We start from the raw sequence: 26,522 nt of genomic DNA, 5'->3' as shown, positions 1-26,522 counted from the left end.
TGTCCGGGGCTCCGCTTTGTTACTACGCCAGGTCGCGCCCGGCAGCGAAGGGAGGAATGGGAAGCGCGACCGGGGGGTGCTGAGGAGCGTGATGGGGGAGGTCTGGGGATGGTTTGGGGAAGGCGAAAGGGTCTGTCGATACTCTTGGCGATGAGAAAGAAGATGTTTGGGCTGGTGGTCGGAGCTTCGGGGATGCGATCGATGGAAAATGGGGTTGGGGGGGGGGGGAGGTGAGCGGGTACTTTGGGTTAACAAAAGGGGAGTGTAAGAAAGCGAGTAATTTGGCGGCGGCGCGACAGCCTGATGGGAAGGGGAGGCGAAAAGCAAAGGTGCGCTGGGGATGGCGCGTGGCAGCGTGGATGGATGGAAAATGGAGATGGAGGGGACCGAGTTGCGCGACTCGCTCGGGGAAACCTGGTGCTTCTCGCTGGAGTAGGCGACAGGGCGACTAACAACAGGAGGGCGGCGAGAGGAGATTTCGTGTGCTGGTCACGGGTGGTCACGGGAGCTGGGCACCCGGGCTGACTCAGCATGGCGTTCTGGAGACTGCGCAGGGCCTGAGGCAGGTTTCATCCCGTGATCTAGCTGCCTGTGGTTCAAGGCAGAAATTATGACCAGGCAACAAGGCAGACATTTCTCTATGACAGACTGACTATGAAGTAACTATCCCATCAACCAAACAATAATCTACTGATCGCCCACAAGGGCAGAGGGGGCAATTTAGCGAAATGCACACTAGCTGACACAACCAGTAAAGTCTGTTTGTCTCCACCAATAGACGAAATAGGTGAGAAAAGAAAACACGAACGACAACCTCAAATCAAGTCCAATTCACAAAGTGCCCCTTCGTAGAATATGAGAAATGCTAAACAAGAAGTCAAGGTGCAAAAAGAAAAGGATTGAACAATTCCAAATTGCATTCAAGAACCCATCGCTTTGAAGATAAGAATAAAAGCTACCAATCCATCGCCCGATTCAATCGTGATACTATCCAAGAACTCCAATCCCCATGTGCCCAGTGCAACCGAAAGCTTGCAGCATAGATCATCAGCCAGTCCCTTGATGCTCCCCTTTACACATCCGTCACCGTGACCAGAGATCGCTTCATTGGCGGTGGTGGAGGAGGTGGCTTCTTTGCCCGTGATGGGGGTGGAGGTGGAGGTGCCTTCTTAGTCAAACCAGAGTTCAGGGCAGTAGCGCTAGGCCGACGAGAGGCTACACTGCCATGAGAGGTAGCTGGTGAGCTTGATCGACCACCATACATGCGCTCGGGGCTAGAACGACCATAAGAGCTAGCTTCGGAGTCTGCATAGGGATCGACCGGGAATCTGCCACCGAGAGGCTGTACACTATTACGACGGTTGGTCAAGTTTTCGCTGGTGGTTCTCTGGATCCACTGAGTGGCTACTGGAGATTGGTCTTGACGCAGTTGAGTCGGACCTTCGAAAGTAGGCGTCCGGCTGAGACCTGGTCGCGCAAAGCCATTGCTAACCGGGTAGGCGTCTCGTGCAGGAGAGTCGGCCATGTAGGTTGACACCGTTCGGTTTGACCGGATAGTCGGTCGGCTCTCCGTGACAACCGTCAACTCCTCCTGCAGAGGCTCATACCGTTCTTGGTACGAGTGAGCAGTGTTGGACCGGGCTCTTGCCGGACGGCGCGGTAGAGCTGGCCCCTGGCCGGATCCGCCAGGCCATTCACTCTTGAGTTGCAGAAGCACCTCGCGGCATCGTTCATGATACTCCAGCTGGGCGTCCAAAAAGGTTCCCAGATCTATCACGCTGTCCACCTCTGCGTCCTTGATATCTTGCATGCGGCGGAGCACGTCGTCATTGGCTTCTTCGTACTTGACCTTTTGACTGCGCAGCTCTTCTTCCACTCGGAAATCTTCTCTCTTCGCCTTCTCCATCTTTGATAACGAAGTGTCATATGCCAGCCTCCGGCTATCAAGCTTCTTCCGCGCCTGCTGGTAATCCTTCATCTGGGTCAGAGATCTCTCCAGGGATTCGAGCCAGCTCGAAGTCACCTGGGTAATGTAGCTCTCTTGAATGCGCGCAATGCGCTCTTCAGTCCGTCCGAACACTAGAAGAATTGAGTTAGTTATCAATACATCAGAGATATAACTAGCACATTTGCGGGTACTTACTGGTCAAGCACTGTCCATATTCAGAGTTTCCATCAAAGTCGTCTCCATGGCTAACCATGCTGGTTCCCAAGTGGGCAATCGGAAGGGTCTTCTCCTTATCATCGCCCTCGCTGCGCTTGGAGACGGCTTTGACGTATGCGGTCATAGACTTGTGAATGCGGTCGACACCTAGACAAGAGCGCATGAGTAACAGATCTCAAGTCACAGAAAGTCAGGACAACATTGGCTCACCTTCATGTCGCACTCCCATTTCTGTCTCCATTGCCTTGAAATCATCCGACTGGCAAGTCTTCACTTCTCCACCCATTCGCTCGCCCGCCCATTGCTTCAGGCGGCCGATTCTCTTATTCATATGCATGGTGATTGTTGGTCGCTCTGAGGTTGAGATGGGACAAAATAAATCTCGAGAGGGGGTTCGCAGGATATACTCGATCGACAACTGCGCGCAGCACAGCGTAAGAGACGGGATAGAATCCGAAAGACGATAGTCGAGTCAAGCGATCGTGAGATGACCTGAACCGTGAATGGGCAGGTCGATGATAAAAGTGACAAGTGGCAGAAAGAGAGTCAGTCCCAAAAAGAGGCGGGAGGGGAAATGTAACAGAGTCCAAAAGGCCCAAGTCAAAAGGGTGGAAGATGGGGAGAAAGAGTGTAGTAAAGGGGAGAGGTTGGGAAGGAAGACAAGGAGGGGGAGGCCAAGGGGAGGAGGACAAATTAATTCAATTCAAAAGCATGCCCTGGGCCCTATCATACCCCAAGTTCCTACTCTAAAATGTCCCAGTGTTCCACCCCCTCATTAATCCCTATTTATTCTTGACTCTTTTTTTTAAAATTAGTACGTGCGCCACCAAAAAAGGTTCTGGAAATTCCCCTCAAAAATCCCAATGCGCTGCACCGCATGCAGATAACAATGGGGATGTTGATCGGTGGGGAATGTAAGCGAAACCATTATTCTGATCCCATCCAGATCACTCAGCAGAAACACGCCAGCCGCCGACAGATCAGACCGACTCCTTTTATCCACTCAATTAGGTCCCTATCAGAGCAAAGAAAAGCCTGATGTCTTGTTCGCCCGAGACAAGGGTGTTCAAACGCAATTCGAACGGTCCAGTCTCGATGGCGGCAACTGTGACACGCGTTGGTGGGCCGACGGTGGGGGGGGGCCCCAAAGACCAATGGATCATTGGATTCCAATTGGAACGCCAGGAACCGGGCCCGGATCACCGTTGGGGACTTGGTTGCTTAATTACTATAATTATCCTTGACACTTGTCTCTGATACATCTCCCAGACTTGCCACCCGCAAGGAACAGGGGTCCAGCCTGTGGCCCAGCTTGCAATTCCTTGATAAGATGGTTCTCATGTACTGTACAGTGTACATCATATACTATGTCTTGTACTCGATACGAAATACAGCCACGTAGACTCAATCTTCGATACCCCGAGTACGTAATATCGTGCACGGAGCTCCTGGGCCTTGGCCAAAAAGGTTTCGTCTGTGTTTCAGGGCTTTCCTTGCCGATTGCCACGGTGGTGGCGATGAGCATCCCCGCCTATCTTACCAAATTACTCCGTACAGTACTATCACTAGCCCTTTTGGTAACACCCTGGGGCATATGGCCATATCGTGACCATTGACAGGGCTCGAGGGTTGGATGATCCTGTCTCTTCCGGGCATGTCAACGGGACAAACGCCAAGACCACCTTTAATTATTGTCTGTACTCCGTATATACTTTATTATTAACAAATATCCTGATTGGGCTGCTCATTGAGATTTGTAATTGAGCAAGATTCGTGCCTCATGTACTCATTATCATACAAATTGATTGGCTGGAACTCAGTCATCAACCAAAGTATGCCCTGCCATCACTTCCCCGATGCTGCAACCAATGTCACCTGGGGGTCAACAACGAGCGGCGAATCCTCTATGGACGAGATATGCCCAGGCTCAGCCGCCAAAAACGCATCAAAGTCATTCCAAACAGCATCCATAATGACCGGCGGTTCGTCCCCAACGACCGAAAAGCCGTCCCCAGGCCACAAAGCACTCAAAAGACTTCCACCCGCTTCTAAATTGAGAACCCCCTTCCCACTCTCATCCAAAAAGTCCAAAGACGGTGTTTCACCCTCCGACAACGTAGTCTCAGGAGTGCAATACTCCGACGAAGACCACGTATCCCCTTGGACGAGACCACTCGCATACTGACCCGGCGTAACGCCCACCCGTTTCTTGAACACGCGATGGAAATGGCTGGGCGTCAAGCCAGCTTGAGCCGCCAGATCTTGCAATCGCGGCTTCAGCCCTACCGCTACCTCTGCCTGGATTGTTTCGCATGCCTTTGCCACGATCGCGGTTTGTGGATGGTTCGCAAGCGCTGTGCCTCCCGCTTGGGGCCGGCAGCGCTTGCAGGCTCGGAATCCGGCTTCCTCGGCTTGAGAGGGGGTGTCGTAGAATTGGACGTTGGCGCGGCGTGCCAGGCGAGCGGCACAGGATGGGCGGCAGTAGATCTTGGTTGTCAGTACTCCGTAGACGAAGCTGTTGATGGTTGGGTCGCGATTGGTGATGGCTTGCCATCGCTGCGACGAGGTGAGAGTATCGGTGGACGGTGTGAGGCGGGGGATCTTCTGTGGAGTGTGCTTAGATGTCATCGTGGCTGAAGTTCGTTCAGATATTTCCATGTAGGTTGAGTCCAAGAAAAGAACTGCATGGTCCTGGGTTCTTGCTGGGCGGAGGGAACACTTTAATGCTTCGAGTCCACTACGTAAGGTGGTTCTTTGGCTGGGACGAGCCGCTGATTGGTCACTTTGAGATCAACGCCAATCTGGTGGTCAATTCTTACGGCGACGGCCAACGGTTACGTCAAACACTGGAGCTAAATGCGAGCGAAGAGGTTGGGAGTTTTTATTCTTCTTCAGTTATTATTAAATAATTTTTGTTTATCGCTACATCGTCGCTGAGGTTCAAATAATGTTTTTGGAGTTACAGGCCACGAGCGCTATCTCAAATATATATCACATCACGCACAGACTGAAGCACTTCCTTACAGTACCCGACCTCAATACAGGTATGATCAAGTCAAAAGAAGATAATAGTTGATTGTTACCTACAAAATACAATATAGAATTAATTGATTACTACCAACCTGGAATCTTCGAATGGATTGTACTTGGTATATAACCTCTCACCGGGAACTGACGCAGGCTGCCGTCAAGGGTGTTGTATAGTCGACTTATGGACCGGCACATGTATCACAGCGGCGTATTCTAATGAATCGAATAGACCGGGCTACAGTACAGACTCTTCGGATCTATATTTTGGCAGGTTCGATGCTGGACGGGCAATTCGGAGAAGGCTCGTGATGCTTCCAGCTGTAGAAGGAAGCCCCGCAGATAGGGCCAAGCATAGATAAGCCCACAGTTCACTGGATAGGAAAGACTAGGCCCATGCCTCAGACTGGATCGGCAAGAGAGACCCGTTGGAGAACTCACGTAGATGGTGTCGAAGGATGTACGGTTAAGCTCCGCAACCAAGGGGGCTCTATTACTTCTACTACAATATCGGGACAAAAATGATAACCCCCAATATCTACATCTCAATCTACAGGGTGGACAGCACAGAACGGATTTGAAGATTTGAAAGGTGTATCATTTCAAGAGCCCCCGCGGGCCTTTTTTGACTTTTCCGTTCTGCCGTGACATGAGGCCAGCCCCGGACCCCATCCCCATCACCCTTTTGAGTTTGCTCGAACAGTAAGAAGGATGGTGGCCACAACCTTAATTCGCTAAGGGCGCATGGGACGCCTATCCGCAGTCGCCTAGATACATATGTCTCATTGCAGAAGTCCATTTTCAACCCGTCACAAGAAAAACTCCACGTAACATCACGCTTAATCCTTGGTCTTCTGGGTACCGCGGAGCAGACCAGTTCTGCGGGCGGCAATGAGACCGGCCTTCTGACCCTGGGCAGCGTAGCGGGAGATGGTCGAGGCCTTACCGATGTGCTGGTGGTTACCACCACCGTGAGGCTGTAGGAGAAGAAAGTGGTTAGGTATGTGGTCTCACCGGACTCGGGGTTGAAATGGGACAAAACTTACGTGATCGACGGGGTTCATGGCAACACCACGAGTCTTGGGCCAAGAGTTGCGCTTGACAGCGAACTTGTGCTTGGCACGAGAAGCCTTGAGCAGGGGCTTGTCGGTACGGCCACCACCGGCGACGATACCAACCATACCACGGGCGGTGTTCTTGATGACCTTCTTGGCACCGGAGGGGAGCTTGACACGGGTCTTGCCATCCTCGGGGTTGTGGCCAATAACGGTAACGTAGTTACCGGAGGTACGGCCAAGAGCACCACGGTCACCGGCCTTCTCCTCGACGTTGGAGATGACGGTACCCTCGGGCATGGAGGCGAGGGGAAGGACGTTGCCGACGGTCAGGGCAGCGTTCTTACCGGCGTAGATGAACTGGCCGGTGTACATGCCCTCGTTGGCGATGAAGGTCTCGGTGACCATCTTGAACTTGTAGGGGTGGCGGAACTGGACCTTGGCGAGGGGAGCACCACGGCCGGCATCGTGGATGATCTCCTTCACGACACCACGGGTGTATCCATGACGCTCAGCGTAGTCAAGGGTACGGAACTGGGCCGGGGCCTTGTTGAGACGGGTGTTGGCCGCTGTACAGAGAAGAAAATGATCATCAGTATTCCAATTCCAAAGCCCATGTCAGGTCGCCCGTTTCCTCCAGTCTGTGGGATTTTTTTTCGTTGCGGTCGTGCGTTCGCGCGGACGAAAAGAATCGGGGGCGAGGATGGGAAATTTTGATGCGATCGCACTCACTGAAAATGGAGCCACGGCCCTTCCTCTGGTTGCGGATAACGCGACCCATGGCGACTGTCTAAAGGAGTACCTGTGTTAGTATTTGCGAAGGACAGGCAGTCGATTGCCGGCGAAGACAGAGTCGAGTGGGAAGGGAAAAGGTCGTACCTCGAATTGAAGATGGGACTTGTCGTTGAAGAGGATGAGAAATGCTCGGGGACGGGACTGTGTGGGCTTTAGGGTGCGGTCGCTAACCTAGCCAAATCGGTGCTAGCGCAACCACGGATTAGGTCAGCACATACAACCAGAACAGACCAGTTGGACGGGGTTTCACACGAAAGCTCTACTGATTGAGGAGTGACATGGAAATAGAAAATGGAATACACAATACGGAATGGACCCAGATACTACAATTTCCCTTTCTATACATCACTACCCTCGATGATTGATACCTTCTAGCCTAACCCTCTCCACAACGAGTCCGCCTTCGCCTGGGTTACATAACCAACCACGTGACCAACACGATAGCCCTGACGCCAGAGCGCTAGGCCGCTCTGTCCTTTCGACTGCGGAGAGCGACCAAGTTTGGTGACTGACTGGTTGCCCATCCAGCTGCAACAGAATCTGGTCCGTAGTCATTATTCCCCCTCTTTCCTGGCCCGCCAGCATTCGAGTTTATCTTCGCCCTTTCCTATTCCTCACAGTTCATGCCCCTTGACGGCGTACTTTACCATTGGATATCAAGCTAAGTGATACGCTGCTAAATGACGAACTGCTAGACGCGAGCATATCATACTGGTCAACATACATAGTCAAAGCAATTACCATTATCTTTGAGAGAGACCTTAAATCCTCTTTCATAATATACATACCTGAATTCTACTAGAGCGACATCTCCAAGAGATCTATACTACTCGTCGTTGCTCATCTATATACCTATAGTCCTTGACTCTTCCAAATTTGAATAGCTATAGATCGTTCCTTTTAGTGAATACAAGACATTGTACAGTACAGCACTACGTTTGAATGAATCTGCGCAAATCAAATGGCTTCTGTCGCGTAAGGGATCTCCCTTAAATAATCGCCCTGCGGGCGCAAGTGCCATTACCGACGTGACGCTTCCTGAGCCGGCTCCAAACTCTTGTCCTTCTCTCATCACCTTCCCCCCACCATCACATCTATCATGGCACACTCAGACTCGGATCTTTCCTCACTTTCATCAGCTCCACCGACTGATGACGAAGCAGCCATGGCCATCGACGAGCCACTTGGTATTGCAAAGTACTTCAAGAAGGAGTCGGAGACTCCGCCGCCAAAGCGGGAACCATCACCGCCGCATGAATACGTTCTGGCTGATAACCCGAACATCGCGGTAAGTTATTGTCCCATTGAATGGCTCCTATCCATTTCTGCACATATGGCTATCTCTATGACGCGTCAATTCTACTCAAAGACACGTTCGCTGACTTGTCGCAATGGCCTAGTTCATCGTCACGTTCCGCGCGCGTTTCCACGAAGCTTTCCCTCGAAGCCTGCCACACTTCGGACCGCAAGACATTGAGAAAGGAGTTGAGGACTTGGTCCCTGGAGAATACATTGAGCGCCTACTATGCGCGCTGCTAGGACTTGTTTTGAATCGCAAGAAGGATGTTGAGTATGGTCGCCACCCAATACCCGGTCCCCCGCGGTGTGCTAGCATAGCGCGCGCCCTTGGCCCCTATCTCTCAATGGCTTCCCAAATTATGCGCTGACATGGGCTCTCATTTTATCAGACGAAATCACTATACGCGACCGCTAGAGGAGGCGATTCAAGTTCATCAATCGCAGTGGCCAAAGGCATGGGAGGGCAAGAACCCTCTGCATGGTGGTCGCACTTTTGCGACCATGTCGCCCGCAGAACGGGTACGCTTTCAAACAACATGATTACCCGCGCAAGGCCGCTGATCCATTTTATTTTAATATCAATAGCTCGAACTCCTACGCGCTTTGATCCTCTGGTCCCTCTCGTCATCCGATGCAATTCAGGCAAAGATCAAGGAATCGTATAAGCAGTCGCGCCATGATGATGACTTGAACCAGCCCCTATCCGTTCAGCCCTGGGGTAAGGATAGCCTGAAACGTCGATATTGGCTTATCGAAGGTCAAGATGATACGCACTTCCGGTTATACCGTGAGAGCAACCCTGCTCTCAAGACCATTACCTGGTGGAGTGTTGCTGGTGATATTCCAGAAATACAGGCTATCGCCGGTAAATTGCAGGAGGAGAAGGGTACGAATTCGAAGAAACTTAGCGAACGGATCAGAGCCGCCATCCCTCGGTTTGAAGCTTCAGAAGAGGTAAGTTCTTCGATGATACGGAGGGTGGGAAATGCATGGAGGCCGGTGGCTAACAAACGGTACAGAAGCGCAAGCGTCGCGACTACCGTCTTGCACGCAAGGCTGCATTTGCTCGCCCGGAGCCCGGCTTCTCCTTGTATGAGGGCCGCACCCGTGGCAAGAAGCTGAAATACACCTACGACGATGACGAGGACTTCTTCTCAGATGACCAGCCCGCTAGACGATCAGCCCGGAATTCATCCGGCGTGACACCGGCTGAACCCTCGCGTCCTCGATTCACTGCAAGTGGCCGCCAAGTTAGGTCTCGGGCAGGCGGCGCATACGGTGAATCATTGCTCAGTGGCCAGCGGGAAGATTCCGAATATGAGGAAGAAGATGGTTCAAGACCGCAACGGAACCGGACATCAACTCATCCCAACGGCTACTCTGGTTATGGTCTCGATGAGGACGATGAGTCCGAAGCTCGCTCCAATGACAGTGGGAATGAATGGGACGGTGGGGATGAGGATGAAAATGATTTTGAGGGCGATGACGAAGGGGATGATGCGAGTGGCGATGAATCTATCATCAACGGGGAGCCCAGAAGTCTCGTGGTTCAGCTTCGATACGGTAAGGGCGGTGCGCCCGGTGGGCCCAAAGATCCTGACGAGCCTCCTCCAAAGGATGCTTCGATGGAAGATGCTGGACAAGCTGGCGTGCCTAATGAAGCGTACGTTCCTAAAGACACACCGCAGCCACCCCCGGCAACAGGGCCTGCAGCAGCTCCATCTGCGACCGCATCGGCTTTCGCCTCGGCTCCAGCACCTCAGGTTCCTACCCAGCCAGCAGTTCCAAAGGTGACTGGATTACCAATGTCTGCACTCTTGAACACCCCCGAGCCCGCTGTTCAGGTATCGACCGACGTGTCTCACCCTGTCTCCGCGCCATCAGAAGCACCGAGAACTAACCAGCCGGTCTCGTTAAACGGCTGGAATGGGTCTCATCAGGGTACTGAGAATCGACCCAGCTCCGAGCTGCCTCGTGCGCAGGCGCCACCGCCACCGACAGGCTGAGAGGCTATTCATTATTCTTACTTTGTCTTTGTCAGATAGGCTGACAGATGTCTAATGTTTTTCACTTTTGGCCAATGATTGAGGAGTCTTACGCCATTTGCTTAGAATTGGGGTGTCACACTTGGCTTCACTCGCCTTCAGTCATTCCAAGCGCCGTAGATAGAAACAGATACGGAAATTTTGACAATAAGCTCGAGGTCCGAGCTGAAACAATGTATCTGATATACAAGTTGTATCTTGAAAGATGCCGTGGTATGTACTGATTTGAGATAGAGAACGTAATGGAGGTACATGACTTTTGCCGACAGAAAGATAGAACACTCTAAGATGTTGGGATATATAACAAGAAGGTAAAAAATCCAACAAAACGCCAGGATTCCAACGCCACTGATGCTAGCAAGACAATATATAATTCCTCAAAGCCACTGAGACAATCCAGGTCTCAGCACCATGAGGACTCAGTCAGAACCAGCGTTGGAAAACTGGGCTTCGTAGAACTGCAAAAACTCCTGAGCCGTCAGCCACATACGTTCACTTGATATCTTCTTGTTCATTGGAATGAATGACTCACATCTTCGACCCGCGAGGCCAGCTTAGGATCCTTGGTCCAGCCCACCGGCGGCAACTTCCAGTTGTTGACTCCGTACCACCACCTGCGGATTCTGCTTCCCAGTGTATGTCCGCTAAGCGAGGCATTGCGGTTCCAGAAGCGCCACCCAGACAGCGCGAGTGTCCAGACTGTGCCTTGGATAAGAGGGAGAAGGACCTGGAGCAAGAAACAATCATCGTTAGCCATGCGAATTTCACTATGCGGTTCATCCGATATAGGTTCCCCGGTTCCCCGTACCTGGTCCCTGATGGTAATCCACGCTACCCGTCCCCAGGTGTCGGCTCCTTTCAAACTAGCCAGATAGCTCTGCTCGAAGCGCAAGTCCGGCAGAGGAGGAAGTGTCTGGCGCCGACGAATAGGGCGAATGACTCGGCTTGGATCAACAATGTCCGAAGACAGACTGCCAGCATCGGAAGCCGGGGCTACAACAACGGGCTGCTTTTCCGAGGCCGCGGTGGACGGGTTGAGATCGTGGGTGGCAGACGGGTGCGAGACAATAGAGGCTGTTTGGATGGTCTCGGCGACCTCCAGAATATGGTCAGTCATTGTGAATGGCGTGGGGTGGAATCGCTTTTTCGCAAGGTGTTTGTATCCTGGAGAAGGCGAGTTCAAGGTCCCGGCGTGTGGAGCTTCAGGCGGGCCACCTTTTTGGGGGAACCTTCCGCCCGGCTTCTTTTCTGCCGGACCCCTCCATCCTCCTCCCACCTTTTCTTCTGCGCTGGCCTTTACTTTTCTTCCCCTTAGACATCCCCTCAACTTCATTTCTCTCCAATTGATCATATTTGCAAAATGGCCGCTCCTCAAGGATACCCTCTGCTGTGCCTGGAGAACCCTCTCCTTGGTTTGTTTACCCTTGATTTTTCTGAATAGATTTGGTATACTAGAGTGCTGACACCCCGCTAGACATCCAGGCTCGCGGGTACGAATTGATTTCCTTATCGGGCTATAGTATCCAATCCACTGACAATTCTCTCAAGTGATGCCGCCCTTCTCGAGAAGTACGACCTGAAGGATAACGATGCTATCCTTGCCGAGGAGCAGCACATGGGTATCTACGAGGATCTCCTTGCTCGGGATGCTAAGCTGATCCCCGGTGGTGCTGCTCAGAACACTGCCCGTGGTGCCCAGGTAAGAAAATATCATCGAGATGAATAGAGTAGGATCTCAGTTCTGACTGTTTTCCAAAGTATATGCTCCCCGAGAACTCGGTCGTCTACATTGGCTGCGTTGGCAAGGACAAGTACGGTGACATCCTGAAGAAGACCTGCGAGGAGGCTGGTGTCCACACTGAGTACCGTGTCGACGAGACTCAGCCCACTGGCAAATGCGGTGTCGTTATCACTGGCCACAACCGTAGCATGTGCACTCACCTCGCTGCTGCCAACGAGTACAAGATTGAGCACCTGAAGCAGCCCCACGTCTGGTCCCTGGTCGAGAAGGCTCAGTTCTACTACGTCGGTGGCTACCACCTGACTGTCTGTGTTCCCGCCATCCAGGCCCTCGGCGAGGAGGCTGCCGCGAAGAACAAGGTTAGTAAACTCCTGCTTGAATCCAGAAAATATCATCTGCTCACATGCTTGCAACCTCCAGATCTTCATGCTCTCTCTGTCTGCTCCCTTCATTCCCCAGTTCTTCAAGGAGCAGCTCGACAGCGTCCTCCCCTACACCGACTACACTTTCTGTAACGAGACCGAGGCTCGTGCTTATGCCGCCAGCCACGAGTGGGGCACTGAGGACGTCGTTGAGATCGCCAAGAAGCTCGCCCTGCTGCCCAAGAAGAACACCCAGCGCCCCCGCGTCGCTATCGTCACCCAGGGTACTCTTCCTACCGTTGTCGGTGTTGCCTCCGCCGACGGCACCGTCGAGATCAAGGAGTTCAAGGTTCACGAAATCTCCAAGGATGCTATCAACGACACCAACGGTGCCGGGTAAGTTTTAGCCGGGTACCCTGTCCTACTACGGTGTACTAACTTTTCAATTTAACAGTGATGCCTTCGCCGGTGGCTTCTGCGCTGGTGTTGTCTCTGGCAAGTCTCTTGATGACAGCATTGACATGGGCCAGTGGCTCGCCAGCAAGAGCATCCAGGAGCTTGGACCTTCGTAAGTGTTCCCTCGAAGTGTCCCAAAATATCTGTCAAAGACTAACATGTCATCTCCAGCTTCCCCTCCCCCAAGCAGACCTACTCCCGCTCTTAAGCGGTCCATCTTATCACAAAGATAACCGAATAGAAATAACACCTTTCAACACAGAGCCTTTCTGATGAAGGTCTCGGTGCATCAACCTCATTGACTGACGACGATGCACCACGCAACCCTTGGATGATTCAACCCTCTATACCCAAATTTTCATTTATGTCATATTTCCTTATTTCCAATCTATCTACCTCACCACCTGCCTCGACTTAACGTCGAGCAATGCAACGAAAGGGACTTACCTGTCCCTGATGAAATGATCTTGCTTCCATTCACCTTCTCTCCATGTCATTGCTGATTCCAGTTGGACTGACCACACGGTCCTGTGTCTAGAAATGGTATGGCCATATGTGAGATGTGATACAAAAGGGGGGCAAAAGCAGACAAAAAATTCTGGGGAATTACGCGCTGAAGCGAGAGTGCCCCGTTTTCAACAACGATTTAATGACTAGATAAACATCAATAAACCGTACATCTCTGTGAACACTCTTAATCATATCTGGTACCTGATGGTATAAAATTCTTGCGAAGAGGGAGTACATGAAAACGTGAATTGCTTTTTACCGGCTCTAGCAGTCCATTCGAGACAATCCTGAATCCTGGCCGTGGCAAGGTATCAAGTTCATAAAGTAGACACCCCTGTTCCACCACTAGAACCCTTCACCTTCAACTTAGCTCCCCTCCCTCCACTCAAAGATAAAAACAGACTGGGCTAACAAGAAAAGAATTTCAATCACGGATTGTTTCGATTTGCGTGAAACTGGAAGAAAGAAAAAGGGGATAACTTAAGAATATCGCTAACGTATCCATCCTCCTCAAAAAATAAAACCGGGGCGAAAGATACCCGCAGACAACCCTTTACTCGGGCATTGATTCCTCTGTGTTGCGTGTTGAACGCACAGTGCCAATCACCGCAGTCCTTCAAACAGGGTGGAGTATTAGGGAAATTGCCACAGGGGAATCAAAGTGCTAGGATCCATCGAGACACGAACTCTAGGGGGATTTTGTTGGATCTCAGGGCCGGAATGAGGAATATTCTCGGGCTACTGGGGAACAAACCGGGTGATTATCGAGATCTGCACAGCTGGAGTTGACCTAGATGCATCTAGATAATTATGGATACCACATTCCATGTGTAGATCGATGGTCCCCGGCCATAGGAAACAACGCACTCCATGCTAGTACCGAGATAACTGAGCATGGATTCGTGCTTGCAGTCCATGGTCTCGCTCAGTCGCCAGATTGGGTATGTTCGTCACACGTGCAATTGATACTGATAGATAAGCCGCAGAAGGCCATTATCAACCGCCCTGCCCACAAGGTGGGGTTTGACCAATAGCGCCAAGCTGAGTGGTCGATTTGCGATGGCCGTTGAATCCCGAGTTGAAGGCCCCGGTACCTGAAGCCAGACTGCTAGCGATGAAGGCATCGTTAGCCCACGACTGGGTTGGTAATCCGCTCGACATTGGCTGGCTAGGAACGTTGTAGGATAATCTGCGCGGATCCGGGCCCCAATTGTTTGCGGGCTGTGCATTGGATTGGAAAACCCATGATGGCATGGAGCTTGACATCTCCAGGGAGCTGGAATTCTGTGCCTGGGCCATTAGTTGATGTCGAAGCAGTTCATTTGCGATCTGGTCTTGCGATGGGGACCCGGTAGCGTGAGGATTTACTGAACCCATTGGATTCATGGAGGAGGGCTGGCTGAGACCTGGTGGTGTGCATGGAGAGGCACCGTCCCGCAGAGGTGCGGGCGATGAAGTATTCCAGATGCTGGGGATGCTGGGGAGCCCAACGAGTGGAGTGTAAGATTGAGATACCGATGGACGGACGGTCTCTGCTGTGTTGACGACAGGTGGAACTAGGCCAGGAGGAGCCCTTGGAGTGCTAAGCCGCTGTGCGATTTGCTCGCTAAAGGGGAAGGCAGAGAGATTTGCCGCCATTCGAGCCGAAGGAGTGGGCATCTCCCTGGAATCATGCAGGAAGGCGAACTGATCAGGGACATTGGGCGCATTCTCATATGTATCGGACTCGACCAAGCGCTCCATATCCTCGACGATGCGATGCATGTTGGCCGACATCGATGCGGAGGCCGAGGCCGAGGCAGACTGCGAGTCGCCGTACATGCTGCGAGCCTCGGTGCCAGAGGCTGAATCTTGATCTGCTGGTGGGATATCCTCTCGTTCAATAATCGGTGTCGTGAGGGTATTCTGGCGACCATGGGGGCTTGAGAAGAACTGCGAAGGTAATCCATCCTCCTGGTAGATGAAAGTCTTCTTGTCCTCTTCATCCACAAGGGCAAGAGGAATTTTCTAGAAGATGGTCAGAAATTTGAATAAAAACCTTATCAAACAGTGCAACGTACGTTTCTCACGACCAAATCCAAACCATCAATCACGAACTCGCGGATCCGGTAGAGCATCTCTATGTTTGGATGGCTTCTTTCAACACCGGGATCGTTCATCCTAGGTTTAAGCTTATCACCTAAACCGACATAACGGCGAGAAGTCGCAGCCTGGTCTAGTGGCGCAAAGCCGAGGCTTTCTTCATCCTCTTCCAAAAGATAATCGACCTCTGGAAGATGGACGACATCAAAGGTGGATGCCAACAGGGTCAGGGTGCCTGCGTAAATCTTCCAGAACTCTTGAATCTGGATCGTCAGAGACGAGTCCTGCTCTTCCTTGGGCGAGATGAGAAAGTCACTGGTGGTCAGAAGCCAAGAGCTGTAATGTCGCAAAGCGGGCAGGATTCGTCGAGCAACGACAGTGACCTTGTCGGGACCATTCTTCGAGTCTTTGCTGCTGGTGCTTGAATCTTCACCAGCAAACCGCTCTAGCTCAACCAACAGGATCTGCAATAATGTGAAAAAGGTCTTCACATTAATGCGCTGGAAGAACATCCGCGCATTTGAGACAGATTCCGCGGTGGACCGAGTTCGGGCAAAGTCCTCTGCAGCAATGTTGACCAGACAGAACTTTTGAAGCGTTCCTTCATGTGAGCGCTCCCTGATGTCAACTGCCAGTTGGCTCATCACCTCGCTCTCAAGCTCATCGTGCTCGGGAAAGTCGTTGCCCTTGTAACATTGTGCATGGAGATAGACAAACCACGGTGCCAATGCTTTGCCCGGAATTCCTTGATCCTCTGGCCTAATCAATTCTCGCTTGACCCAGAGGTTCATGACCTTTTTGAATTCGATTTCCAGATTTCCCTTTGCAGAGGGATGCGGGTTGTGGGCGGACAATGCTCGGTAGAGGTGATATGTAGCTCGGAAGTGATTGCCATCGGCCAGCGCGATTACTGCCAGCTGGTTATGGGATGCCCCCGATGCAGGGTAGATCACCGAGGCCAGGTCGTAGTACCCAATGGCCGGGCCCCAATTGCGTTTGTTGCTGGCAAGTTCGGTTTCCCGATACCGAGAGAGATCACCCAGTCGAATGAGAGTCGCATGGCAGGACTGAAGGATGCGCAAGCGCAACTCAGGCGTAATCGAAGATGGAGGGGTAGCCGACAGGTCTAAAGAAGAAAAGAAAGCAAAAATTTGTAAGTATTCTGTAGATCACACACAAGAGGAATAGGACGCTGCGCACTCTCGACATTGAACTTGCGCGCCACTTTCTCCAATTCCACGATGCCTCCGAAATGTGAGGATAGGTGCTGGATATATCCCCGATAGAATCGCTGGCTTGATTTGATAAAATCAAGGTAATGCTTTTCGAGCTTCCGTTTCTCGACGGGTCTCTTCTTCGTGTTCTCCTCGCGATACTATTCAAACCGCACATGTTAGCCCAAACACCGCAGATACTTCCCCAGCCAGCCCTCTACTCACACGAGCGAGTAACTTGCGGAACCGAGTGTTGAGTTTTAGGTGCGCATCCCATAGGCGACCCTCCACATCGGTTGCACGAGCGGTATCGAAATCGAGAAGGATCGCATTCTGGCAAGCGGTGCGGAATCTGGGACAAATGTGACGCGAATGTTAGATGGGGGTATCTCTGAGAAGCGCGCAAAGTGTGTAATAGCCACATGGATCGCGAAATGGGGACGTACTCGGACAGAAGTTGTGAGATCTCGGCAAAGGTCGGCTCCTTCTCAACGAGGCAGCGCAACAATTCGCGTTCGACATCGAGCGCAGTCCTGCACGACGGGAGGTCAGTTTTTTAGATTTCCAATTTCGCCTTGGCTGGCATATTTGGAGAATGAAGAGAAACATAAACAGAGACAGAGAGGGAGTAGACTCACTGCCACGCATCCTGAAACGAGGACGCCATGCTTGGGTTGGGACGTGCGGATTGCCCACCCCACCGTAGACCGTCGCCCGTCAGATGGCTATGGCTGGATGGACGTCTGCGGGCGAAGGCAGCGGTGAACAAGCCATCAGATCGGGACCAGAGGCGAGAATGGAGCGGGGAGTTGGAAGGAGGACAAAGGATGGGAAGGTTGAAGGGGACGGGGAATTGAAGGATTGGAAAAAGCGTGGAGACGAGTCGAGGGCGTGGAGTACTCCCGCGGAATCTCGTGTGGCTGCGCCAGTCACTGTGGCTGGTGAATATTTCGAAGGATACTGGATACTGATAAAATACAGTTGAACTATCGTGTGAATGAAGTTGTAGAGGGTATTATTACTCAATGCATGCAAAAAAGATAATGGTCCTGGCATAGGGTTATCGCCCATATTGTCCTCGGTCGCAGAGCCCAGCAGCCCTACTTTCTCTATACTCCAGACCTTCTCAACTCTCAACTCTCAACTTCCACCTTCCCAGCACTTCCCCTCCCACTATGCCTGCCATCGTCTGCCTCCACTAAACCCGCTACTGCACCAGACATGCACCAAGGCCCCGCCGCAGTCCGATCAGTCACAAGAAACTGCCCAGCACCCAGTGCCCAGTGACCCCCCTCCGGGGTCCAACCCTCGGCCACCAAAATGGCCAAACGCTCACGTTCACGCTCCCAAAGCCGCTCGCGGAGTCCCTCCCTCAATCCGGACTCACCCTCCAGGAGTAGCTCCCCATCCTCCTCAACCCCCAGCACGGCCACGTTACCACCCGATCGTAGCAAAATCCTCCACCGGGACACCGACACCGTCCCGTTCGTCGAGGTCATGCATTGCGCTTTACCGCCGCACCGCGAGACGCTCGCGTTCGCCTCGTACGAGGACTACGAGGTGCATTACCAGCAGGCGCATGTTAATCGGTGTTCGCTGTGTAGCAAGAATTTTCCCACGGCACATTTCTTGAATCTTCATATCGAGGAGAATCATGATTCGCTTGTGGCGGCGATGAGGGCGAGGGGGGAGAAGACTGTAAGTACTGATTAAACTGATTAACCGTTTTAATCAGGATATACTTCTTCCGAGTATTCAGCCTGCTAACCTGGATTGGTGACCTGGGATAGTATGGCTGCTTCATTGAAGACTGCGAGCGTAAATGCTCTTCGCCACAGAAACGGCGGCTCCATTTGATAGACAAGCACATGTTTCCACGAGTACGTCTTCACTCCTTTTGTCTTTTGCCTTCCAAAAGTATTGACTGAGATATACATTTTACTAACCCCGTCTCAGACTTACAACTTCTACATCATCAACGACGGCATCGACAAACAAACCTCACTACTAAGACCCCTAAACAAAAGCCACAGACGCCGCATTTCCTCAGCGTCCATCTCTTCCATCCAAGAGGGTCGACTGCGGCGTCGTAGCTCGGTATCTCAACCGACTGTTCCGCAAAGAGCGGAACCTCAGTCCCCTGGTCGAGCAGCGGATACGGCGGATGACATGGAAATAGATGGGCTGGCCCAGTCCATGTCTGCGTTGCGTTTCGTGCCTGCGAGTGTGATGAGGAATCGAGGTAGAGTGCCACAGAAGAAGCCTTGATTAGGTACCACACTGTCATTTGTGGGCAGGCTTTTTCTGCTTGCGTGGAAGGGATTTGGAAGGGGTGAGATGTTATGACTTGATGAAAGTAATAAAAATTGCCCTTAATGAACAGGGTAGACTGGACCGAATAGCATCATATTATGGGATATCAAATGCGTTGATTAGATCAGCCAAGGCCAAATCATTTTTAAAAACGAAAAAGAAAAGCAAGAACCAACTAGGGCCAAACAAAATCATCATTCCAAGTCCTAGCTAAGAAACGCGCGCATCACCGGGTATAGACAGCAATCACAAGGGCTGAAAATCATAATACATACAGAAACCATGAGAGCAGGCCGTCAAAAAAAAAAATGAAGAACAGTATTCCAAAGTGATCAATCCCAGAACCTCAAACCTCGCATATACAAAACTCCGCTGAATAGTCGTGTTCATCAAATCAAACAAAAAAGCAAAATAGTCAAGGAAAAAAAAGGGTCATTAAAGTGGCTGCGCCATTGATCAAGACGTGGTCGTGCAGAGATGGGTTCATTCGCAGCCGCCTGTTTTCACCTCTCAACCTCTCCTTAGGAGGCCGTCCAGCTTTCCAGGAGATCAGCATAAGCATCCAAACTGGACCCAACCAAATCCACAATCGCCCAGCTGGTATTCCCCTTGAACGTGCGCGCCCACACGCGGACAATCGCAACGCTCAGCTGCCGGACCTTATACGGATTCGCCATGAACTCCAGGTCCGGCGCTCCGGGCGGATCAACAGCCATATCGGTTTCATCCATCATGCTCTTGATCCACAGGAGGAGTTTCCGCTCGTGCTCCGAGAGTCGCTGCTCGGACTGGGTCGCGGGGATGGCGAGGAGCCAGCGGCTGAGGAGGAATGCGCATTCCAGGCTGCACAGTGAGTGCTGGATACTCCAGAAGAAGGAGTGTGTGCGAGCGACGAAGTCGATGCCCAGTCGCACTGGGATTGAGAGGGCGTGTGCGGAGTGCAGGAGTGCCATTATCAGTCTTGGGCTGCGGACGAGAGGTGGGGATTCGCCGAGAGCTCCGGCGATTTGGTGTGGATCTTGGGTGATAAGGTGGCGACAGGGTCCTAGGTCGACGTGCAGTCGAATATATGCGAGGCCTAGCAAAGCAGTCGAGGTGAAAGCGATGGGGCCGGCAGGGTTTTGGGGGTCGATGCTGGATTCAGGCGTGCGTTTCCACAGGGCCTTCCAGGCGCTCAACGAGTTATCCAACACGTTGAGATCTTCCTGTCGCAGGCTGGTCCCATGCATGTTCGGGGCAGATAGACAGAGTTGCCGAGCAAAGAAGATTTGCTGTATAATGGCATGGATCAGGATATAGTTACCCAAGGGCGATATAGGAGCTGAAGGGAAAGAGGTCGAGGATTTCATGAAGAGTCGGGCAAATGCATCTTGGAAAGGGACATCCGAGCCCTGTCGGACACGTTGAAGGCGCCGCCATTGAGCGGCATTGTTGGCCTTCCAGAGGTCATGGGAGCAGGGCATGTTCAACTTCAGCTCCCCGTTTAGAATCAGGGGGGAATGTTGTACATTATAGAGTGGAGATTGAAGAAGCAGTAGACAATCAGCTTCGTCCTTCTGTTACCCTCTCTACGAACCCACTCTTCCCAACTGATGGGCTCGGGGGGAGGAGGGAGCTCTGCCAAGCCGTGTTCTCGAACGAGTCGTGCCAACGTGCTTTGCAATGAGAGGATCTCCCGTAGTAGTTCCGGGTGTCTCTCCCAGGACGCAAACACAGTCAGCAGCAGAAAAGTCCTTATCACTTCCATATGTGCGTCGGAGTCATCGAGGGTATAGATAGAAGGGTTCACAGGCGGATTAGGCATATGCTGACTCTGGAACGGGCTGCTCGCTGTGTTCGAGATCATCGACGAACCCCGCGAATTATGGAAGCCCGACGGAGGAGAGATATAATTCCAGGATGGATGAGGCACTTGTCGGCTGTCCCTCCGGCGAAGCCGCTCTAAGAGAATTGCTTTGGCCGCATGGAAGAGATCATTTCCTCGGCCATTTTCAAAGCGATAATGTGATCCGGCGGCTGCCGTGGCCAAAGTGAGCTCCGGAGAGCACTTCGCAATTGACAAGGTCGGCACGTGCACGAAGGGAAGATGCTCATTCAAGCCATTGATATAGCCAGCGAAGAAGCGAGATAGGGTATGACGTGACGGGGGAACAAATCCCTTCGGCAGGACAAATGAGAACTCCTCCAATTTCTGAACAAAGACTTGTCGATCGGCATTGGTTATATCCCATGCGGGTCGGGAGCCCTCATCGGAGAGTCCAATGCGATCCTCAATGTCGTGAGACTCGGGCTGTAGAGACGGTAACCTGGATCCGAAATTTGAGAAGGAGGGCTGTTCGTCTGCCGGCCCGCGTGGATCGCTCATTAGGTCACCCCTAACCTCGTCGATGCGGCGGCCTCGCGAATTTGCGGCTTGGAGTCCATTGATAGACTTGGCGGTAACATGGGTTCTTCGACCGAGGAGAAGACTCCAGAGTCCCAGTCGGATGACAAGCCTACACTCTCGAGAAAGACAGTAAAGTCTTGGACCGGGTCACCCAGGTCCGTGAGGTCAAGAATTGACGGTTCTACACCATAATTATCGGTAATTCCTCTCTCCGGAACCGGTGGTAGGGATTGGGATGGCGTGCCGATCGCATGGGATGTTTTCCGAATGGACTCCAGATTCTCCTGCTGTCCTTCCAATGCGACATGACTTGCAGCGTGCGACAGTAGATTCAGGTCGTAGCCCCAGGAAGGATTGAAGTGGGTGGTCTCGACGATCGGGGGTGGTTGGACCTGCACTTCGGGGGGGGAGGGGGTACTTGGGTATGGACCGGGATGGCATCGGCCAGCTCTAGCATGCGGGATTCATGGTGGGCAGCGGGTTGAATTATCGTCGACTGGATTGAAATCTCGTGGTGATGGTTATCGCCGTTATGGGCACGGTGTTCTCGACCGGCCGCACTTTCGGCAGGGTGCACCAATCGCTCATGTCGCACCAGCAGGTCACTGTGAATCCCCGATATAAGCAATTGGGGGTGGGCATTGGGGGCTGGGGGAGGGGACGCAAGAGGAGCAAGGGGAAACCCAGGAAACGTCATGGACTTACCTCCGCGCGAAGGACTTGGAGCAAATGTCACATGAGAAGGGCTTTTCTTTGGTATCTGTTGTCCGACGTTAGGGAGGAGTCGACAGGACTCGTGGAGTCGAAGGAGGGGGGTTACTCAACGGGTGCGGAGATGGCGTTGGAGATGTTCCAAGCGAGCGAACGAGCGACTGCAATATTCACATGACAAGGACTTGCGGTGAGTGGCACTCTTCTTCTTGACTTTCGCAGACTTGTCGTCTTCCATGGTATATTTTGTCTGGATTGGGGAGAGGAGATAGGGTTGGGGTTTCTGCGGGATTTGGGGGGAAGAAGAGGGGAAAGAATTTGAGGTCCGTTAGGAACTGAGCGGGGAAAAAAGAATTGTGGGGTTTTGGTTTTTTCTGGGATTTTGGGGGGAGGGGACTTCGGGACGGGATTTGGGTCTGGTTAGGGTGGTCTGGTCTTTTTTTGGGATTTTTGGCACGTTCACAGGCCAAGTGAGGAGACGATGGTCACGTGGGATTTCTGAAAGATATGTCTAGCATCGGAGGTTGGTAGGACAAGTCAATGCTGAGCAGGTACAGGGGGGATCGTAGGTAGAATTGGGTCTCAATTGTGTACAGGGCATGCATGGTGGTGGCTGAGGGGAAGGATGGCTGAAGCGTACGGTCATACTATAGATAGCCTAGTAATATCTTAGTAGGAGAAGGACTAAATAACTATAGGATACCTACCTACAGCTATGAACATATGAAGATATACTCCAGACCTTATGAAATCCGGCGATGCGGAAGAAATGCACAGGCTCCACTAGTGCGGAGAGCCCGAGGGGATACGGAAAGTACCAGCGAATAGTTGCCTCGTACTTCACAGCTATAGTTGGCATGGTAGATAACTAAGTGTATATGATAAAGAAGAGAAGCTTGGAAAGAGAACAAATACAATCAGTGTCTCTCTATGAAATTGCATAGCTATCTATAGTACTAACTTGGCCTTAGTAGGTCGGCCGGAACAACAGTACAATCGAATTACCGCGGAAGAGCCGCGTTTTCCTGTTGCCCGACGTGGCTCCGCGGCAGTTGAGTGGCGGAGATGTTATTATTATTCTTATTAACCCAGGGTTTGCTTTATTTATACTATTCCCGGAGATTATTCACCCCAAATCATTATGTTGTACATTTATACTTGCGACGAATACTGCCAAGTCATGGCGAAAAACACATATCATACACATTGCCTCTCATAGTCAAGTGGGACTCGTCACATTACACAATCATAATTCAGTGGGCAATCGACAGCCACAAGATAATTGAATTACCCTGCATGTGTACACACGGTAACTGCATACAGCATCGTCCCAAATTCATCGACATCCTCAAGCCACCGATCTACCCTGGACCGCCGTTTCGCAATGCTCAAATCGTCCATGTCTTCAGGAATCGGCCACATCTCATCAATTGTGGGACCTAATTCACTCCACTCCGCAAGGAACATATTGTACTTTCTCTCCCAGTCCCCACGATCCGTCGCTTCCCATAGATCTTTACTAGCTGCCGCGGGAAGACCGTGCAATTCGGTGCCAAGGAAAATCGACAGGTTATCTCGTGAGGCTAGGATACTGTCAAAGAGATACATCACGTAGAGAGTTCGTCGTTTAGCCTCGGCCACAATCCACTCCTCCCACCTTGGACGTGCCCTCTGTTGATCGGCCACGCATGTTAGTCCTTGTCGGCAAGCGTAGTGTGCGATGGTCTGTAGGTTGATTAGGGCTTGGCGAGTGAAATCGTCGGTCTCTGAACGCAGGCGATGCAGACTCTCGCCGAGACGGAAATACAACACCAAAAGGTAAATGAGATAGGCTTGAAACTCGGAAAGTATAGTCAGATCATTCTTGTACAGGCTGTGTTGCTCAATGATATTTCTCATCTCGCGCTGGAGAACCGTCGTGGCAGCTTGTTCACTCCCAGGCAGTGGATTTTCACAGATACGGATCAAACTCAAACATGTTGATAACGGTGAGTTTGCCTGCTGATTGGTCATCTGTGTATGGTGAATAAATGACAGTCTTCGGCCACGGGTTGCTGCACCAGCAAATGCCTTCAACATCTTGGTCATGAACTCAATCACCCCAGGAGGATAGGTCTTGATTTTCTGCCCGGGAATTGGGATATATGAGTTCATCCAGCGGGTGATTATTTCATCCACATTGATAGGACAGCAAAGATTCAACCCTGAAAAGTCAAGACAGTCAGGCGTGACACCCTGGGGGCTTGAATTGCGGCCCTCCGAGGAAGATAGAGCTATAGGCATGGGATCATCCAAAAGTTCTCGCGTTGTATGTGAGGAGTTGTGTGAGGTTAGAGGGGTAGGTAACACTAAATTCCAGTTCTCCGTGTTGCCCTCATGGAGACTCGGCACCAAGTCATCAGACACGGAAACTGGACTGGGCCTTTCTTGCTCATCGTTGGCGCTGGATAACGTGTAGTCCTCCGAGGATCCTGCCCGACGATAGACGCAGAGGAGACCGCGTTGTCTGCATCTAGTACACCCGGAGCTTTGGCGATCACATTTTGCCTTGGAATTCGAGCATTGTTGGCATGCCTTTTGGCGCGAAGTCGCATATCTAGATGTTCTCATGGCAAACCCACAATTCAGAAGGCTTGCTTGATTCACCGGAATGGTAAGGCCAAATTACGCTAGACAAGCAATTGCGGGAATGTAGTCGGGAGCAAGTGTTCCTGGTAATTTGATTCTGGAATCCAACTCAGAATTGTCCTTGTCAGCCTATTAGGGCTGGTGGCGCTCTCGAAGCTGACCCGATCTCCGGAGTTGAGAAACTCAGATCCGGTCAAGTCCGCAGGCCACGGTGGGGCCTGCGCGGGTGCCACATTGTACTGTATGTACGCTTTGCAGGTACGTACCTAAAGCAATACCCTCCTTTTTCAAGCAAATTTTTTTATTTTTTGGCCATTTCATCTAATATGTGCAAGGCAAGTCAAGTCTAACGTAATTACATCATGATAAACCCAAAGCCTCTGCGGAGCTATACTCACAACGAGCCCTCGGAATGTCCCATTCATGCCTCGTTCAATGCCTCCAGAGCTTGCTCTAGTGAGATAACTTTCTGGTTCATCTTAGGCAGAAGTTCTTCAAGCATCACCTTTTGAAACATTGTATGCTGGTCTGGCGGAAGCTCCAGAACATTGTCCCCAATGACAATGATATTGTAGTCCAGATCGAATAAGCGGTAGACGGTAGCCATCACCACACCCGAAAGAGTGAGACCAGACTATATCAATCCGAGTTAAGACAATCATAGAAATTGGCTCCATTGTGCGATACTTACAATAACAACGGTATCAATACCCTGTGCTCTCAGGATCTGCTCCAGATTGTTGCCCGTAGTAGCAGACCATCTAGTCTTTCGAAGAACAATATCCTGTTCATCCAATTCGAACCGCTGATCAATCTCCGCGCTAGGAGTGCCGACTTCAAACGTTCCAAACGACTCGATTAATCGAGCAAATGGTTTTTTCGCTTCCAATTCAGGCTGGCCACGGTTAAACGCCAGAGTTGTGTAGATGGTGAGTGGGCGGTCGCTCTTTTGATGAACTGCTTCGTGCCATTTGGAGAGGTTTTCCACCACTGTCCTGCCTTGCGGCGTCCCTTCAGCCGCAGTTAACAGCACGGTCATCCAATCCAGGTTGAGGATGGCATAGCGCTTTCCAAAGCTCACGGGGGTACCGGGAAAAGACATTGTAGATGGATTTTTGTCGTACTTGTCAATTTTTAGAATAACATGATGAATATGGGTATGTGTGAGTATAAATTCAAGTCTCTCCCAGCTCTAGGTCGGACTGCATCGTTATTTTGGTACTATGCTCGGACTTGACCCACCTGAACTCCGGGATACAGCATACTCTGAGTACCGACAGCCGATAGCAAGGTCCTATCTGCCTCGTTTTGAAAATGTCAAGGGGCTAGTAGGCAAATCAGTGAGAATGTTTCTCGGGCCTGATCTCTGCGATCGGAGTCGATAACAGTGAGGGGAAATGAGTCGAGCATTCCGCATAGTCTATTCCATAAATCGATACTCTACTACACCACAACGCTAGGTAACGGTAAATTCGGCGCCGAAAACGGCTACTCTTGAGGCCATTTCAAGCGGCCTTTTTACCAGAATCTTAGTCATCGAACTCACACGTGATTTGTTTTGGCCAACTATTTCCGTATGCTCCCTGAGCACTCGTGGTTGCTCAGGGATCTGCTCACCCTTCACTCAGGGCACTCAGAGGAGACAATCAGGGATGTCGTCATGTCTCGTCTTTTGTGTTATCCCATTGTAACCGACAATTGCAAAATAGGAAAGGTTCTTCTGTTAGCCGCTGG

The 26,522-nt window shown here is 51.5% G+C and overlaps 11 protein-coding genes across 11 annotated transcripts; 3 read left to right on the top strand and 8 right to left on the bottom strand.

Annotated features, from left to right (window-relative positions):
• Positions 1-1,072: 1,072 nt before the first annotated feature.
• Positions 1,073-2,501, bottom strand: N7458_002914 (uncharacterized protein; the record flags this gene model as incomplete). Its single annotated transcript, XM_056906297.1, has 3 exons — positions 1,073-2,079; positions 2,144-2,311; positions 2,375-2,501. The coding sequence occupies 3 exons, from the start codon at positions 2,499-2,501 to the stop codon at positions 1,073-1,075; spliced, it is 1,302 nt and encodes a 433-aa protein (XP_056770404.1).
• A 1,508-nt stretch (positions 2,502-4,009) lies between these two features.
• mpt (putative DNA repair and transcription factor Ada) lies at positions 4,010-4,792 on the bottom strand (the record flags this gene model as incomplete). The annotated part of the gene is made up of 1 exon (XM_056906296.1): positions 4,010-4,792. One exon carries the CDS (start codon positions 4,790-4,792, stop codon positions 4,010-4,012), a length of 783 nt encoding a protein of 260 aa, XP_056770403.1.
• A 1,238-nt stretch (positions 4,793-6,030) lies between these two features.
• N7458_002912 (60S ribosomal protein uL2) lies at positions 6,031-7,027 on the bottom strand (the record flags this gene model as incomplete). Its single annotated transcript, XM_056906295.1, has 3 exons — positions 6,031-6,168; positions 6,238-6,815; positions 6,979-7,027. 3 exons carry the CDS (start codon positions 7,025-7,027, stop codon positions 6,031-6,033), a joined length of 765 nt encoding a protein of 254 aa, XP_056770402.1.
• A 1,113-nt stretch (positions 7,028-8,140) lies between these two features.
• N7458_002911 (uncharacterized protein) lies at positions 8,141-10,346 on the top strand (the record flags this gene model as incomplete). The annotated part of the gene is made up of 5 exons (XM_056906294.1): positions 8,141-8,329; positions 8,442-8,644; positions 8,730-8,859; positions 8,926-9,294; positions 9,360-10,346. 5 exons carry the CDS (start codon positions 8,141-8,143, stop codon positions 10,344-10,346), a joined length of 1,878 nt encoding a protein of 625 aa, XP_056770401.1.
• Positions 10,347-10,804: 458 nt separating this feature from the next.
• On the bottom strand, positions 10,805-11,502 carry N7458_002910 (DUF1770 domain-containing protein; the record flags this gene model as incomplete). Its single annotated transcript, XM_056906293.1, has 2 exons — positions 10,805-10,855; positions 10,918-11,502. The coding sequence occupies 2 exons, from the start codon at positions 11,500-11,502 to the stop codon at positions 10,805-10,807; spliced, it is 636 nt and encodes a 211-aa protein (XP_056770400.1).
• A 243-nt stretch (positions 11,503-11,745) lies between these two features.
• On the top strand, positions 11,746-13,152 carry N7458_002909 (adenosine kinase; the record flags this gene model as incomplete). Its single annotated transcript, XM_056906292.1, has 7 exons — positions 11,746-11,797; positions 11,860-11,875; positions 11,934-12,084; positions 12,144-12,485; positions 12,547-12,884; positions 12,943-13,056; positions 13,116-13,152. 7 exons carry the CDS (start codon positions 11,746-11,748, stop codon positions 13,150-13,152), a joined length of 1,050 nt encoding a protein of 349 aa, XP_056770399.1.
• Positions 13,153-14,450: 1,298 nt separating this feature from the next.
• Positions 14,451-17,417, bottom strand: N7458_002908 (uncharacterized protein; the record flags this gene model as incomplete). Its single annotated transcript, XM_056906291.1, has 6 exons — positions 14,451-15,461; positions 15,515-16,662; positions 16,710-16,911; positions 16,976-17,102; positions 17,197-17,283; positions 17,389-17,417. The coding sequence occupies 6 exons, from the start codon at positions 17,415-17,417 to the stop codon at positions 14,451-14,453; spliced, it is 2,604 nt and encodes an 867-aa protein (XP_056770398.1).
• Positions 17,418-18,070: 653 nt separating this feature from the next.
• Positions 18,071-19,018, top strand: N7458_002907 (uncharacterized protein; the record flags this gene model as incomplete). The annotated part of the gene is made up of 3 exons (XM_056906290.1): positions 18,071-18,448; positions 18,541-18,630; positions 18,707-19,018. 3 exons carry the CDS (start codon positions 18,071-18,073, stop codon positions 19,016-19,018), a joined length of 780 nt encoding a protein of 259 aa, XP_056770397.1.
• A 566-nt stretch (positions 19,019-19,584) lies between these two features.
• Positions 19,585-22,398, bottom strand: N7458_002906 (C2H2-type zinc finger protein; the record flags this gene model as incomplete). The annotated part of the gene is made up of 6 exons (XM_056906289.1): positions 19,585-20,532; positions 20,640-21,353; positions 21,437-21,841; positions 21,880-22,054; positions 22,155-22,209; positions 22,275-22,398. The coding sequence occupies 6 exons, from the start codon at positions 22,396-22,398 to the stop codon at positions 19,585-19,587; spliced, it is 2,421 nt and encodes an 806-aa protein (XP_056770396.1).
• A 1,049-nt stretch (positions 22,399-23,447) lies between these two features.
• On the bottom strand, positions 23,448-24,754 carry N7458_002905 (uncharacterized protein; the record flags this gene model as incomplete). Its single annotated transcript, XM_056906288.1, has 2 exons — positions 23,448-24,603; positions 24,648-24,754. 2 exons carry the CDS (start codon positions 24,752-24,754, stop codon positions 23,448-23,450), a joined length of 1,263 nt encoding a protein of 420 aa, XP_056770395.1.
• Positions 24,755-25,209: 455 nt separating this feature from the next.
• N7458_002904 (cysteine hydrolase family protein) lies at positions 25,210-25,890 on the bottom strand (the record flags this gene model as incomplete). Its single annotated transcript, XM_056906287.1, has 2 exons — positions 25,210-25,422; positions 25,480-25,890. The coding sequence occupies 2 exons, from the start codon at positions 25,888-25,890 to the stop codon at positions 25,210-25,212; spliced, it is 624 nt and encodes a 207-aa protein (XP_056770394.1).
• Positions 25,891-26,522: the final 632 nt, after the last annotated feature.

This window comes from Penicillium daleae (assembly GCF_028827525.1).
Source record: "Penicillium daleae strain IBT 16125 chromosome Unknown utg000002l_segment0_segment0, whole genome shotgun sequence".
In the NCBI taxonomy this organism is placed as follows: domain Eukaryota; kingdom Fungi; phylum Ascomycota; class Eurotiomycetes; order Eurotiales; family Aspergillaceae; genus Penicillium; species Penicillium daleae.
Note: the sequence above shows the minus strand (reverse complement) of the source record. Positions and strands in the feature narration are given on the sequence as shown.